The following is a 14,735-nucleotide window of genomic DNA, read 5'->3' on the forward strand; positions in this document are numbered from 1 at the left end:
AGACATGACTGAGCATTACTCAACAACCTCTCAGAAGTAAGCATGAGCTGATTTCTGAGTTGGGAATCTATCCATACAGAAATCATTTACATTTTCTGCACGTCTGAACTTTGCCTGCCTTGGAGAATGGCAAGGAAGGAAAGCTAATAGAATTTGATAAAATAGCTCAAATGAGTCTATTTACAGTCTTGCAGCTTTTAGAGCTGAGAATTTAAATATAGCCACATCGTCACCCATAAATGTAAATGTATGTGTATTTGAGCAGAGAATGGGAGCTAAGAGTCATTTTTGGACTTGAGGTTCGATTTTCCTGTTGGAATAAATATTGAAGCTTAGGTTGACTGCATTGAAAATTCTATCAATTGTTGGACTGGCTTCTTATTCTCTTTTCGTTGGATTTTTAATCTACAGTCTGTGAATGTCAGTCTTTTTTTTTCTCTCTCTCTCTCTTCCTTTTCAGCATCGTTCCCCACTCCTGCCCCTGCAGCTCCCTTTGTGAAATGGCACTGAACCCTGGTGTCAGCATCATTGTTTTACAATGAGGGAGCTGCACTTCTGACTGTTTTCACCCTGCATCTGCCCATGCTGGAAATACCAAAAAGAACGGCAGATATAGAAATGCCTCCCATTTATATTCATTTGGTATTTGGTTTTAGTACCAAATATGAATTGGTCTTGAATTTTATTTCCAAGTCAATATTGAACTGAAATGTCAGTCATTTGTAGAGGGCACATTTTAAGTAAGCAGTACCTTGCTGGTCTTTCCAATATCAAATCAAAACACATAGGCATCTGCAAGTGCATGTTGTGCACAAGACAATGTGCTAGGCTTTCCAAGTGACACAGATCTAGATACTATGGGTCCCAGCTCTCCAAGGTCTCATAAACTATTCAAAGAGGCAAGACATGTACAACTGTCTTTATAACTTCATAAATAAAGATTTTAATGATAAAGAAATAACTTAGTCCTCTGAAAAACTGACATGATTTCTATTGTTTTGTTGATTAATTACGATATGTGAGGACATTTGATAGGGCCTGAAATATAGTGATTGCTCAATATATTTTATATGCATGTTATTTACATGTATGCCTGTATATACACACATGTATATATAAAATGGATAATTGTAAAATATAAATTTTATAATTTGTATAATTGTAATGTGTGTATACATATATTTTTAATTCAAGAGACCTCACCAGAGAATATATGCTTAAGAGTCAAATTGTAGTGATAGCAAGGACCTCAGGAGTTGAAGAGGAAAGGAATCTTTAAGGCTGTACTTTTGCAAGTTTCTTGGAAGTAACAAGACTTTAGTTGGGTCATTAATAATAATTTGCAATAAGGAGGGGCAGAAAAAATACTTGTTAGTGGACATTCTAAGTGGTGGTACACATCCCTTTATGTTCCCTCTGCTCTTTAATCTTGTTTTTCAACATTGCATGAAATAAAAACTCTTGAAAAAAGACCGAGATCGAATCTCTTTCAGAGGTAACTGTTTTATCCTCTAAGAAGAGTAGATGAATCTCATTTTAACACTTTTTTTTTTTTTTTTTACTTTAGGGTGTTATTTTTGTGTTGCCAAAAATGTAAGATGATGGAGCCCAGATGCTTCAATCTCTACAACATACTGCCTGGAAACCTGTTGATTTTTCTGGTTGAACACTTGAGCCTAGAGGTGCGTGAACTTGTAAGAGTGCCCTAGATCTGGATGGTATTGACAGTTGCCTTTTACTTGTGTATATAGGGTTTAGATACCTTTCAAATATTAGTCTCTAAGGATAAATACTTCAAACTGTTTGAAAGTTGCAGATAGGCTGCTTCAGGAAGAAATGCCATTATTTTCTCTAGTTTACTTACTGTTTGTTTTTTTTTTTTTGTCTTAAGTATCTCTTGATTGTGAACATTTTAGTAATAGACATTTTTCAAAAGAAGGCAAAAAGTCTTTGTTTAGTCTGAAGAATTTTAGACCAGTGCATCTTGCACAGATTTTCTGGCAGATTTTCGGAAACAGCCAGAAAGAACGTTTCTGAGGGAGATGCTTACAGTATGCCGAGGCAGTATTTTTGTTGCTCTGTGACTTGGCTTTGCATGGAAAATGCCCCCTCAGTAATCTGCCCTTGGCATTGTCTTAATCTCTAAGACTCTATCTTCTCTTCCTCTTCCTGTGCCTGTTATTTGTATCGCCTTTTTGGGCTCTGGAACTTAATTGAAGTTTTCTTATTAGATGTACCTTGTCTCCATTAATATGTCACTTTAATATATCATTAAAAATAATACTAATTATTGCTTTATAAGGACATAAAGTAAACCACTTAAGAGAGACCGCAGTGTTTGCAGCTTTTCAGGGTGCGATGGTGAAGCTGAGTTTATCCAGAGCCTCCTTAGAGCAGACCTCTGTCAAATCTTTCATCTTTCAGACTGGACGAAGGGCCATGCCTAGCATTGCTGACTTAGTACATAAGGCCGAGGTGAAGTTCTGAGGAGGAATTTTTAGACAGTTTTGGATGTTCTCTGCACTTAGCGCTGTCATAACCTGCATGGTGAAGACAGTTCCGCCCCGCCAGTGATCCTATAATTTAAGAACTTTTCTCTGGCAGTGCCTTTTCCCTCTCCCCATTCTTTCCCCGCCCCTTACAACCCCCTTCCCTATCTTTCTGCATTCTGGCTTTTTTTTTTTTTTTTCCACTTCTTTCTCCACTCTTCTCTGATTTCTGAGTTTTGCTTTTCTCATTCTCAGGCCCGGCTTTCTCTCCAGCTCAGTGTCTCCACAGACACCTGGCTCTCACGGAACACACACTCCAGTCGCCCTCACTGCTTTGTTTCCCCTCCGTTCTCATGCCAGGTTTATATTTCAGAGGACCCTTCCCTGACTTCTTTTCCTAACTGACTTTCTGCATTTGCTTCCTTGTTACTCTCTCTCGTGGTGTTCAGTATTCTCATAGTGCCCTGTGATTTTCCTTCTTGTCACTTACAGTAATTTGTAATTATGCGTTTGGTTATTTGTTTAATGTTGTTGTTCTACACTGGATTTCAAGCTTCATGATGGCAGAACTGTCAGTTTTCTCCTTGTATTCCCTAGCAGCTTCCACAGGGCTTTCTTCATGGTAAGTGATGATAGATCTTTGTTGGATACATGGATGGATGCATGCATGGATGGTAGATGGTTGAATGTGTAGGTGAACGGGTGGATGATGGATGGCTTCTTTTGATTGATTTCAGGGATGCAGTATGGTGACATGTTTACCACAGTACATGGGCTTGATTATCAGCTCTATTTCTTAGCTGTGTGACCTTGAGCAAGTGCCTGAAGTTCGCTTTGTCTCAGAGAAATAGGAAAAATCCATACATGATAGGATGATTTTGAGGAACAAATGAGATCATTCATATCAAACGTTTAACAAAGCAGCTAGCACAAAGTAAATTATTAAATGGTAACTGGGATAAAATAAGACCATCGGTTTTTCCTATCTTGTTAGAAAAAGTAAATACTCTTAAGTATTAGGCTAATGTAGGCCAATATTATTATTTCAATTTGCAACATAATTTTGGGAGATAAGATCGAGCCAATTAGATCATTTATTAACTTCCTGGTTGAATATACAACTTAATTTCCATCCTCTATTAAGTGTTACCACCCTGAGTGACTGCATAAGCTCCAATTAAAACTTGAACTTTTTCCTCACTGAAACTGTGTTCCCTGACAAGTGAAGTAATGTCGTGCCTCCTAAAAGGCTCACAACGCACTCGTTTTACTTTTTAAAGTTAAAGAAAAGCCAATACATCTTGTGTGTGCTATTAAGAAAAAGAAATCTACTTGATTTTATTTGTTCAACCTAATAATCCTTGTAGAGAGCTTCACTCTCCCATTTGACAGATTAGAAAACCAGGCCTGGACTAGTTAAGTGAAATGCCAAGTCACTACAACAGAGATTTATTGAACACCTGTTCTGTGCCAGGTGGTCTGGGAGCCGAAAAGAGGAACAAGGCTGGGGCTCAGCTCTCAAGGAGTTGAGGTTCAGCAAGAAGAAATATACACATGTCATTAGCAGTCACAGGGCTGCTGACCAGGAGTCTTTCCCACTGCTGTCTGCACACCCTGGAGGTGATGAGTACATTAATGGAGGAAGCGAGGCTCAGGGCTCCCATCCTTGTCCTTAGGAATCAAAATGGCTGACAAGAGAAACATCTGATCCTGAGGCCCAATAAAGAACTTCCCAAGCATGACAACAGTTCCTAAAATGCTGAGGCTCTCCTACTTTCTCACTGTCAAAACGTGAAAACTAATTGCCCCCAGGCTCCCTGATTATCTGCAACCCAGCTGCTGCTTTGACCACTTGAAAAATAAACAGGCTTCCTCAGAAGAGGTTTGTTTACAGAAAACAGTGAAATTATTGCTGAGTAGCCACTGGCTTACTTACCGCATGCTCCTCTTGGGCCCCTGTTGCTGTAGGATCCTGGGTAGGTTGCTAGCAGTCTTTTTGTCACATTTTCTCCTTTATATAACCACACATCTTGTGCACTTTTGTTCTTGGGGTAGAAAGGCAATAATTATTATTATTTGAGCTTCTGCAAATCACTTAAACTCATTGAACTTAATTTCTTCATCCGTACAATGGAAATAATAGCAATCTTAAGACCCATTTCAAAAGGTTGTTAACAGATGTATATTCTTGGTGGAAGAGGACAAACTAGATACAAGCAGATCACTATAAAATGCCAGGTAGTGAGAAGTGCTGTGAAGAAAAAGAAGGGGCTGGAGAGGAGAGCGGTCAGGTGCTCGCTATCTCAGAGAGGGTAAACAGAAGGTCGCCGGAGACAGCAGCATATCAGCATGTGAGTTTCGGGGGAAAGTGTCCAAAGTGAACTAATAGCATGTGAGCCTGTGCAAAGGACCTGAGGTGGGAGTATATGTGGCTTGTTGGAAGAATAATAAGGAAGCCAGTATGGCTGGAGCTGAATGAACAAAGGAGAGTTGGTTAGTCACCAAGGGAAGCAGGAAGATGGTGGTATTTCAGACCATATAGAACCCTCTAGACCTCAGCAGCAATTATGAATTTTATTCTAAGTTAAGTGGAAAGCCATGGACAGCTATGGGCAGTAGTGCGCCATGATCTGATTGTCACTTGGAAAGAATTACTCTGCCTGCCCAGTGGGGAGTGCACTAGGAGAGGGTGGAATGCAATGAGCAGTGGTGCTGTTTTTGAGATAGTCAACTCGGTACAGTCTGATGGGAACCTAGCGTTTCCGAAGAGAGCTGAAGATGGACATAGGTATTGGCTAGTAAGTTTCACACAAGTGGATGACCAGGAGTTTCACATCCAAGCCCTGGAGAATCATCACAAGCGAGGACTGTAGGAAGGGATAGTCACAAAGGAGGAGCCTGTTAGTGAAGCATCCATACATGACACATTATAGACACTGAGGATCCAATAAGACCCTCAGAGGTACCGTACTCTCTGCCATGATGTCAAGTAAGCATTCTTTTGGAGCCAATACACAAGTAAGCAAAATCTCTGAATATGCTAAAATTGCCTAAAGTTTGAAACCAGAAGAAAGATGAATTTCTCTCTCAAAATGAAGATTTTATATGATTCTTAGAGATGGGGACTGAAAACAGGATGAGATCAATTACGGAAAATAAAGAATAGGTTTTTTTTTTCACCCACCTGAGTTGTAGTGGGTACATTTTGATGCTGCTCTATATCAAAAGCCTTTGGCAGAGTTTCTTAGTATAGTGAGTACTCAGCAAACGTGACTACTTTGGTTCATGCAGCAGTAATGAAAGAGCGGCATGGCAGGGAGGTGACACCACTTCTCAGCACTCCCCCAGGAAGCCAGTGCTTTTGTTATAGTCAGAACTTCCAGAATTAGGTCTTATCGGTGTCCTCTTCCTCCAACTTCTGACAATCAAGTGGTGCCAGAAAGCCTATTTGCAGTCTTCCTTGCTCCTCTGTAGCTACAGAGCCGTGTCAGGTAAAACAAATGAGAAGGAGGGGCGATGGAACATCAGTCACATCAGAAAAGTCATCATTTGTTAAGGCAGGCAGAGACCATCGCTTGGTCATCTTCCTGCCCTGGCTAAGCTCCAGGCCGTAATCACGTTCCATCTCCCCATAAATCCCCATGTGGCTTTTGCAGGAGAAGAAATTGCTGCTTTTCCATAGTCCTCCACAATTGCTTTCTCTTTGCAGTGCTTGGAATTAGTACTTGGAAGAGCATGGGCATTTGTAAAACGTTGTCAGACATTATCTATCAGGTACTCTCTTAGGTCATTTCCAAGCTGGGGAATAACCTTCTACTTCCTCTGAGAATGAGTGGCCTGTCTTAGGATCTGTCTGATTTCTGTTGGCAAGACTTTTTTCTTAATTTAAAGGTTATATCTTTGTGACTTGGGCATTAGCAACAAAAATGTGTAATTCCCCAAGGAGGAAAATAGGAATGCCAAAGCATGTTAATCAAAGGTGTCCATATCCGCTGTTTTTACTTGTTACTTCAAGATTTAACTTAAAAACAAGACAGAGCATAGCATCAGTGCCATGCTAAGGGGGTACTTGAAGAACTAAAGGCATTTCAATTTCAATCGCTGGTGAGTTGGTTAATACATGTCTGTGGCACTCACTGTATTGAGTTAAGTGGATTCATCTACCATGTTCCTTGCTTAACTATGAGCCCCTTGATTTTGATCAATAGCTCTCAGCAGTACAGCCTTAGATTAAGATAAGGTCCAATTTAAGGCCTAGGATATATGAAGTGCAGTGTGTTATCCTAGACTGAATCCTGGAATAGGACAAGAACAATAATTGACAAATTGGGGAAACCCAAGTTTTGTAGTTAAGGGTAACATTTCAATTAAAATTGCACCAATGTTAATTTCTTAGTCTTGTTGAATGTAATATGGTTATGTAAGATGTGAATATTAGGGGAAGCTGTGTGACAGGTATAGAGAAGCACACTATTTTATCTACACAACTATACTGTAAATCTAAAATTATTTCCAAAAAAAAAAAGTAAATAAAAAATAGGTATAATATAAAGATGATCTGTGGATTTTCTTGTGCCTTTCAACTCATGCCCTGCTGGCAATGCCCCAGTGTACATACAATTCAATGAGAAGCATCTCTGGGAGAATAATGCTGATGGCCACTGCTACGTGTTGCTAAGCCCGAGCCATAAGCCGTCAGTCACCCTGTGAGGTAGGTGCAAGTTGATCTGCTCTGCATGGATGAGGACATGAAGGCTTAGCGTAGGGGATAATTCCTCCCAAATCAGCGGTCAGTGAGAGTGGACTCATAATTGTAGCCCCCGGTCCTTGATGCACATAGCTGCTTCACCCAGGGAGTTGGGGCTCATGCCTTTCAGTCATGGTCCTGCCATTTGTTAACTCTTGGTAAAGTCTATACTCTGGTTCTCTTCCTTGTTTATAACATAAGGAGATTGCTTTCGATAATCCTTAAGGCTTCTTCCAGCTCCAAAATCCTCTGACTTGCTGACCTACCTTTAAAGTATTTTTTTTAATTGAAATGTTACCATTCAACTTTTCTTTCCAGTGGAATCCTTTCAAGACTTATGGAAATAACCTTTTGATCTGAAGGGGGCCTATGTGACGTTTGAGTTCTCATCCTCATCTTTTTTTTTTTTCTCTGAATAATCCTGCCAACTCCTTATATCTGGTGCAACATTTACCAATCCCATGAAGTATAAGCACTTGTAAAAGAAATTTTGTTTAAAAACATTTATTATAAATGCAGCAGTGATTTTTAGCATGTATTTATATTCATTTATTTTTAAATCTTAGTACATATTATTGGCAGTACAGGAATGAAGAGAGAGTGACAGTGATAAGCTTTTCCAGAAGTAGTTGCCCATCATATTTGTGAGAGTAAAATGACTATTATCTTAGCAAATTTTGTATGGAATAATCAGAAAAATACTTTTAATCCATGGGTTAACATGAATTTGATTCTATTTAAGTTTAAATATTACTTTAATAACTCATTAGCTATTTTAAAAATCTGATATAGGAAAATGTATATTAAGCAAAATGGAATTAACTAGTAATAAAAATTGAATTTCTGAATCCTGGAAGAAATTTAGCAAATGTGAATAGATTATTAGAATTTTGATATTCTTTGATTATAACCTACTTTATTACATAAAACCTAAATAGGACAAAAAAAAAACTGTGCACTTGCCAAAAAGATCATTTTCTGATATGCAGTCTAAAATCATTTTTAAATGTTTTTTTACTAACTTTCTTTTCAAGATCTTGATGATAGCTATAGTGCTTCTATTCATTGGTGCATGCACAAATACACAAATACCAAATTAATACCATTTCTATTCTTGACAAAAATAAACGAAAGAGGCAAATAAGCACTCATTCATCTGAAAGGAATAACATTGAAAAGGAAAATAATTGTCATTTTGTTAAATGCTGTTATATCCAGGAAAAAGAGGGTGAATAAACTCAGTAAGTACATAGGGATTTGTTTCAACAAACAGATTAAATTGATGTCTTTATACGTAATTGTTTTCATGTATAGAGTCATTTTGATTTCCCCCATTCCAATGCCCTTTTAACTAATTTTGATGTAGGAGAATCTTAGTAAAATCCTAAAATTTCCTAAACCATGTTAAATATCTAAATTTATTGCTTTTTCTTTAAATTAATGAAGTAATAATTTTTTATAGTTAACGTGACCTTTAATCATTATCCCTTTGATAGTATATTAAAAAAAAAAACTGTGTCTGTAGTTTTTTAATGATGATCAATCATATGGAAAATTAAGCTCTTTTTACTGCACCTTCAATTACTAGTTATGTGACTTTATAAAGTCAGGAAAACTTGTTGGTCCTGGTTTTCTTATGTATACAGTGAGCCTAATTACTCTTGGTGAATTTACATCAGGGGTTTAATGGATTTAAAAGCACATTGTAAAGTATATACAGCTGCATTCTGGACAGTTAAAACTGGTTAATCATTCAGTGTTTATTGAGTGCTTACTATATTGGCACTGTATTCATGGTACAACTGTGAGCAAGGCAAAAAACAACAAAAAACAAAACAAAAGTGCCTGTACTCAGAGATTGAAATTCTAACTGGGGGAGAGAACCAATGGGAAATCAAATAAGATAATTGTAGATAGAGATAAGAACTATAAAATGTAAAGGATAATGGGTTGGCAGAGGAGAGAGGCCAACTTCAGATAAATGGTTGCAGAAAGCCTCTGAGAAGGTAAGCTTTGAGTTAAGAGCCAGCAATAAGGGAATCTAAGGGAAGGGCATTCCAGTGGAAGAACAAGCTAAGTTTAAGGAACAAACTGTAGGTCAGTGCAACTGGAGCATGATAAATTAAGGGGAAGAGAGACACAAGGTGGAACAAGAGATATAGGCAGACAATTTTCTGTTCATGTCCAATTATCCTCGTGGTTTCTGGAATGAGTCTGATACATTGGTGGGAGACTTTTGCAAGATTATTTCATTAAATGTTGACACTGGAAGGGAAACAAAAAGAGATATAGACAGGGGCCAGATCATACTGGGCCATCTATGCCTGCTTTTCTGGAGTCCTGCATAAGCTTTATGATTGTTCTAAGAATTGAAGTTATTTCATAAAAGTTCTAAGAAGTTATTTCGTAAAAGTTTCCAAGAGCAAAGTACAGAGATGATAATAGGCAGTTGGCTTTCTTGGTTTGTCTAAGAATTATTCTATAATATACTTCTTTCACAATAGACACAAAATTTGAGATAGAATCTATAGATGAAAGCAGAATACTCCTAGATAAACATGTGTCCTCTTCATAATTCATAGTCAGTTGATGATCTCAATCATTATTTCTGCTTCCTAAATATCTCTTTCATCTATCTCATTGTCCTTCTTCTTACTGCCAGTACTTTGGTTCAGGGCACCATCTTTTCTCTCCGGGACTAACACAACAGACTCCAAAGTTGCCCCTTGTAATCTGTCCTCCAAAAAGGCTTCTGAAAGTCCTTGGTCCTAGAATCAAATCCGATCATGTCACTGCCTTCTCCTTTCATCCATGCCTCTCTGCTCCAACTGCTTAAAACCCTTCGGTGTTTTCCCATCACTAAAGAAAGTCCAAATGTTTTTGCTTGGGATGTGAGACACTTCATTTCATTTTTTTTCTTCTTTCACCTACAAACTCATCACCACTGATTCCCAGAAGTTTCACACGTGCTTCCCTAAGTTGCATACTATGCTCTTCCGACCCTCTCCCACACCTCTGTATATGTTGTTTCTTTTACATAGATTGTTTTGTGAATGTCCATTCATCTCTCAAAACTCAGTTTCTCTGTGTTTCCATAGCATTAGAGATCTGTTGAGACAACAGTAAAAATATTCATGTTATTTAGTTAACTTTTTGTTTTGCCAGCCAAAAACCATAAACCTCTCAAGGTCAAAGACCATGTCCTACTTATCTTTATAGCCATAGTACCTGGCACAGTGCTATCACAAAACAGGCTATTAAAAAATGCTTGGTGATGGGCAGCATTTTAGACCATGCTAGTATGTCTTTGACTTTGGCTAGGTTATGGAACTAACTCTTAAAAGCATGAAAGCACCTGTTCTGTGCACTGTTTTCTGTTTTATAACGCATTATGCTTTTGTTTTGTTTTGTTTTTTTTACCTCTAAAAGGTAGATGGTGACTTCTATCCGGTAATGTTCGCCTACATACATGACTGACTGATAAAATGTGTTAAAAGAATAAGCACAGAGTTTAATGTGAACACAGTTGTCATTAATTGGTGGCAGTGACTGTTGTTACTAACAGCATTAATAATAATGCTATCAGGAAGAGAAACAAAGAATCAAGGAAGAGGTTTGTGCCCTTAAAACTTTGATTCTAGTTGGCAAAGCAAGATCTGTGTACACATTAACTAGCAACTACCTAACTTTGGATTAGTGAGTACCAGAATATTTTGAAATTTGGTTGTATAATAGCAATTCATAGAAGTAAAACACCACCACTACCCTCCAGGGATAAGGAGAGAAACGGCAATGCTAATGATAATGGGTGATGTTTATTGAGCTCATATTCCGTGCTAGGCTGTGCGCTCAGCTTTTACATGGATTATCTCATTGAATACTAGAGTAACCCTGTGGGTGGGGTATTTCTCATATCCCTCTTTTATCGATGGAGTCTCAGAAGCTCAGAGAAGTTCAGTAATTCGCCCAACATCACAGTGTAGGACATGAAGGGAGCCAAGTTTCGAAACCCAGCTTTCTGGCTGCATAATTCTAGTTTATAATCTCTTTGCTACCTATATTGCTTTTGTGAAAGTATCCTGGAGGAGATTAAGATTTGGCATAGGCCATAGATGTAAGAATCAAGATTGTCATTAAAAAATATGTAGGGCAGAGAAGAAGGGTTTTCCATGTGATTAGTGGGATAGATGTAGGTGGATGACTGGGATGGGCATAGCAGAGGAAGTAGCACGAGTCGAGTGGCTGTGTTAAAGATCAGTTCTGAGTAGGGCAAAGAGATCATATGAAGCAATAATGAAAATATGATTTTCAAACATTATTTCCTAGGCCCTTGTCATATTCCACCAAGATTCCTCTAGTATCTGGCTTTTCTATAAATGAAGAAGGCTGCATCGCCAATGATATTCTCAAAATTTTGAGGTCTTGCAAAAATAACACTACTGCGGTGACTTCCTACTGACCATCTCGTCAAATCACAGGCTCTGCTTCTGTCGTTGGACATGCCTTTTTGATCCACCCATATTTTTTACTATTGGTTTTGTCAGACAAGAGGTTTGTGATAATTCAGGTGTGAGACAAACTGAGAGAGGTGATTCAAAGTCTGAAATTTCAGAATTTCCAGAGTATTTTTAGTTTTAAAGGGCAGCACAATATGGGTTATGGTACATAAGGTGGGGGAAATGGGAAGAGCATGATCACAACAGTGAAGGACCCACCAATGGGACTTTATACATGCATTTGTGAGTAGTTGGGGCAAACAATGTCAAAAACTTCATGTTTTCTCATCTGAAGATCTAGAAGGGCATTGAAAATGGTTGAGGTTATAAGAATGATATAGCTTTCACAGAGGGTGAAATGTAGGCAGGATATTATGGCTGAATATTGACTCTTAGGAGATGCCTATTGTCAAGGAGTTGGAGTAAGAGTTGAAAAGATGAAAAAGCGATTAGGTGAGCAAGAATAGTAAACCTATGAAGAGAGAGAAGTGAGTATTGGAAAAAGTTAGATTTAGTTATGAGAGGATGTATGAAATGAAGCAACTGTTTAAAAGCAGTTGAAGAGAAACTAATACATTCAATAATACCAACATAATTGGTAGCCTAGAATAGATTTTGTGGGTAAGTAGGGGATACACTATAAAAATAACCAAGAATACTTCAGGTGAATTATAATTAGGTTTAATTAGGCATATAATCCTGAATTTTCCTAATATATAGGCACTCTTACGGGCTTACTATGCATGCCAGTCAGTTCTGAATGTAGAGAAAAACAGTGGCAAAGTAAGTAGTATAAAATCAACTGAAGAAACAGAAAAAAAGTTGCAAATGCATCTGGCTCTTATTTTTTGAGAGCATTTTATTCAGAAAAAAAATATTTTGTGTATGTTAATGTCTATCAAATCACCAACTATACTAGATTTTCACCACCAATATAGTCTTATTTCTGTTCTTCACACAGAGCCACTTATCCTCAATCATATCCTTGTCCTCTTGCAAAGAATATTATCCAAAAATGTAATAATTAACCTAGGAAAATGTATCATTCTAAGAGACTGTGATTCAGTGGAATATAAAACACAACAAGGAATTTTAATATGTCTTTTGAAAAATTAAAAAGCGAGTCAGCAAGTACTCTTGTAAGGAAGAAAAATGGAAATGTGCTCCAAATAAATTTACTCGGAAGTCATGGGCTCAGAAAGATATGCTGTTATTTAGATTTCCTATGAAGATCAATTAATATAATTTTGATGGTACTAATCAATAATGAGGAAACTAAATTAGGTTATATTTTAAGGATATAAAATTACTGTGCTCTCAATTGAAAGAGTAAAGATTTGTGTTCATCTCAAATGGACACATCATGGCTAGTTTTCAATGGATTATTTGTCTTATTTTTGGAATAAGTTAAAAAAGTTACTTGAGTGGCATCGAATAGGTAGAATTACTGCCCATTCCAACTTAACCACTTTTAGAAAGTTGGTCATGGTCCTTTTGCTTTCTCTTGGTTTTACCTTAGTGTGGTGGAGTAAGGAATTCAGTGAATAACCTTGATTCTGGCGATAGTGGTGGGCCCAGGGTTTGGTGGCAGCATGGGTGAACCTACTGAATTCATAGACTTGAAGTGTCATTGTGCACTCTCCTATTTTATCAACTCCAGCCAGGCAAAACTGTTTAGTATGCTAGAGTCAATTCTAAGGAAAAAGTACATAGAATTACAGAGGCTTCGTTCAAATAGCAGTATACTATAGATATGAAGAATAGAAATAAAAATAAGGAATACCACCAAGAAAAACCTTTTGCCACTTTATTAATATGCCAGGAGATAATCTAGAAAAGACAAAAATTCTTTTATGCCATTTCATTTTTGAAATCCTAATTTCAATGTACTTCTAGTGTTTTGGTTATTTGCGATTGTTTTTTAAATAAATGATGTGTCCTATTTTGTTTATTTTGGTGGGGGAGGTGAAGAATTCCATGTGTTTATTCTGTAAGACTCAGGAATAGCTTACCTGCAATATAAAGTAACAATTATTCTGACTGATTTCACAGACTGTTGTAAGTTTGGGGGCTTTCTTTATCCTATGTTGGAGGCTGCAAATGGTTCTAGCAATATCATTGTGATTATATGTGAAAAATGTTCATTAGTTTTTTTCACTCTGAATATGTCTGCCTCCAAAAAAATATTCTTTCTCCCACTCTTTTTTCTTTTTGCCTTCAGCTTGGCATAATTACAAGGTGACAAATTGTCAAGGATGAGGCTTTTAAAAAGGCTGGGACCTCTAGTTTTCTCTCTAAACAATGATCTATATTACAAACAGATGTTTGACTGCCAGCTCTAAAACAAATAAAAATGAATAAATTCTAGGTAATCTCTTCTAAATTGTGGAGATATTTAAAATGGAATACACCTTGATGGTCTGGAATGCAGTTTGGAGTCTATCTTATTGAGCCAGAGAAATAGGAAATCTAAGCTTCAGAAAACAATGCATCACTTCTGTTTTTATTGTACAGTTCAGTTTTGACAGATGTATATATGCATGGAATTACCACTACCAGTAGAGAGCATTTCCATCACCCCCAAAATATTGCTGAAGCCCTTTTTCAGTTCACTCCCTTTCCTCTAAACTCATCTCCTGATTCCAGGCACCTGGTCCTCTGCTTTTGTCACTGTAGATTAGTTTGATAGGGCAGTCCTTTTAAGTATTCAATATTTTTTCTATACAGGATATTGACCAATTTGACAAGAAATAGAGAAAAGCAATGACATTAAGGGTGGGGAGAGTTAGTGTGAATTATATATCACTTGTCTAAATAGTAACTAGAGAGAATGCTATTTTGATAATGCTTCAAGGGCATTAAGATGGATAGGGAAGATTTATAAGGAAATAGCTTACCCTGTTTTATTATAATGTCAGTTCATCACTGGCATGTCAAAAGCTTAGTTCTTTGAGTGTACTTGCAAAACAGGAATAGATGAATATGAAGGTGGTCATAGAAAAT

General features: G+C 37.4%; 1 protein-coding gene across 11 annotated transcripts in view; it reads left to right on the forward strand.

The window, feature by feature from the left end:
- Positions 1-14,735, forward strand: part of SGCD (sarcoglycan delta) — a 1,323,040-nt gene that overhangs the window by 855,832 nt on the left and 452,473 nt on the right. For 10 of the 11 annotated variants that reach the window (XM_039836682.1, XM_039836683.1, XM_039836681.1 and 7 more), the window contains one exon: positions 1,568-1,682. The exons of the other annotated variant lie outside the window; for it this stretch is intronic. In XM_039836682.1, the coding sequence (XP_039692616.1) occupies positions 1,599-1,682 (84 nt within the window). In that variant the 5' untranslated portion in view covers positions 1,568-1,598. The remainder of the gene's footprint in view (positions 1-1,567; positions 1,683-14,735) is intronic. 11 annotated transcript variants of the gene reach the window in all.

The sequence above is a fragment of the Pteropus medius genome, unplaced genomic scaffold, assembly GCF_902729225.1.
Source record: "Pteropus medius unplaced genomic scaffold, Ma_sr-lr_union100, whole genome shotgun sequence".
NCBI lineage: Eukaryota > Metazoa > Chordata > Mammalia > Chiroptera > Pteropodidae > Pteropus > Pteropus medius.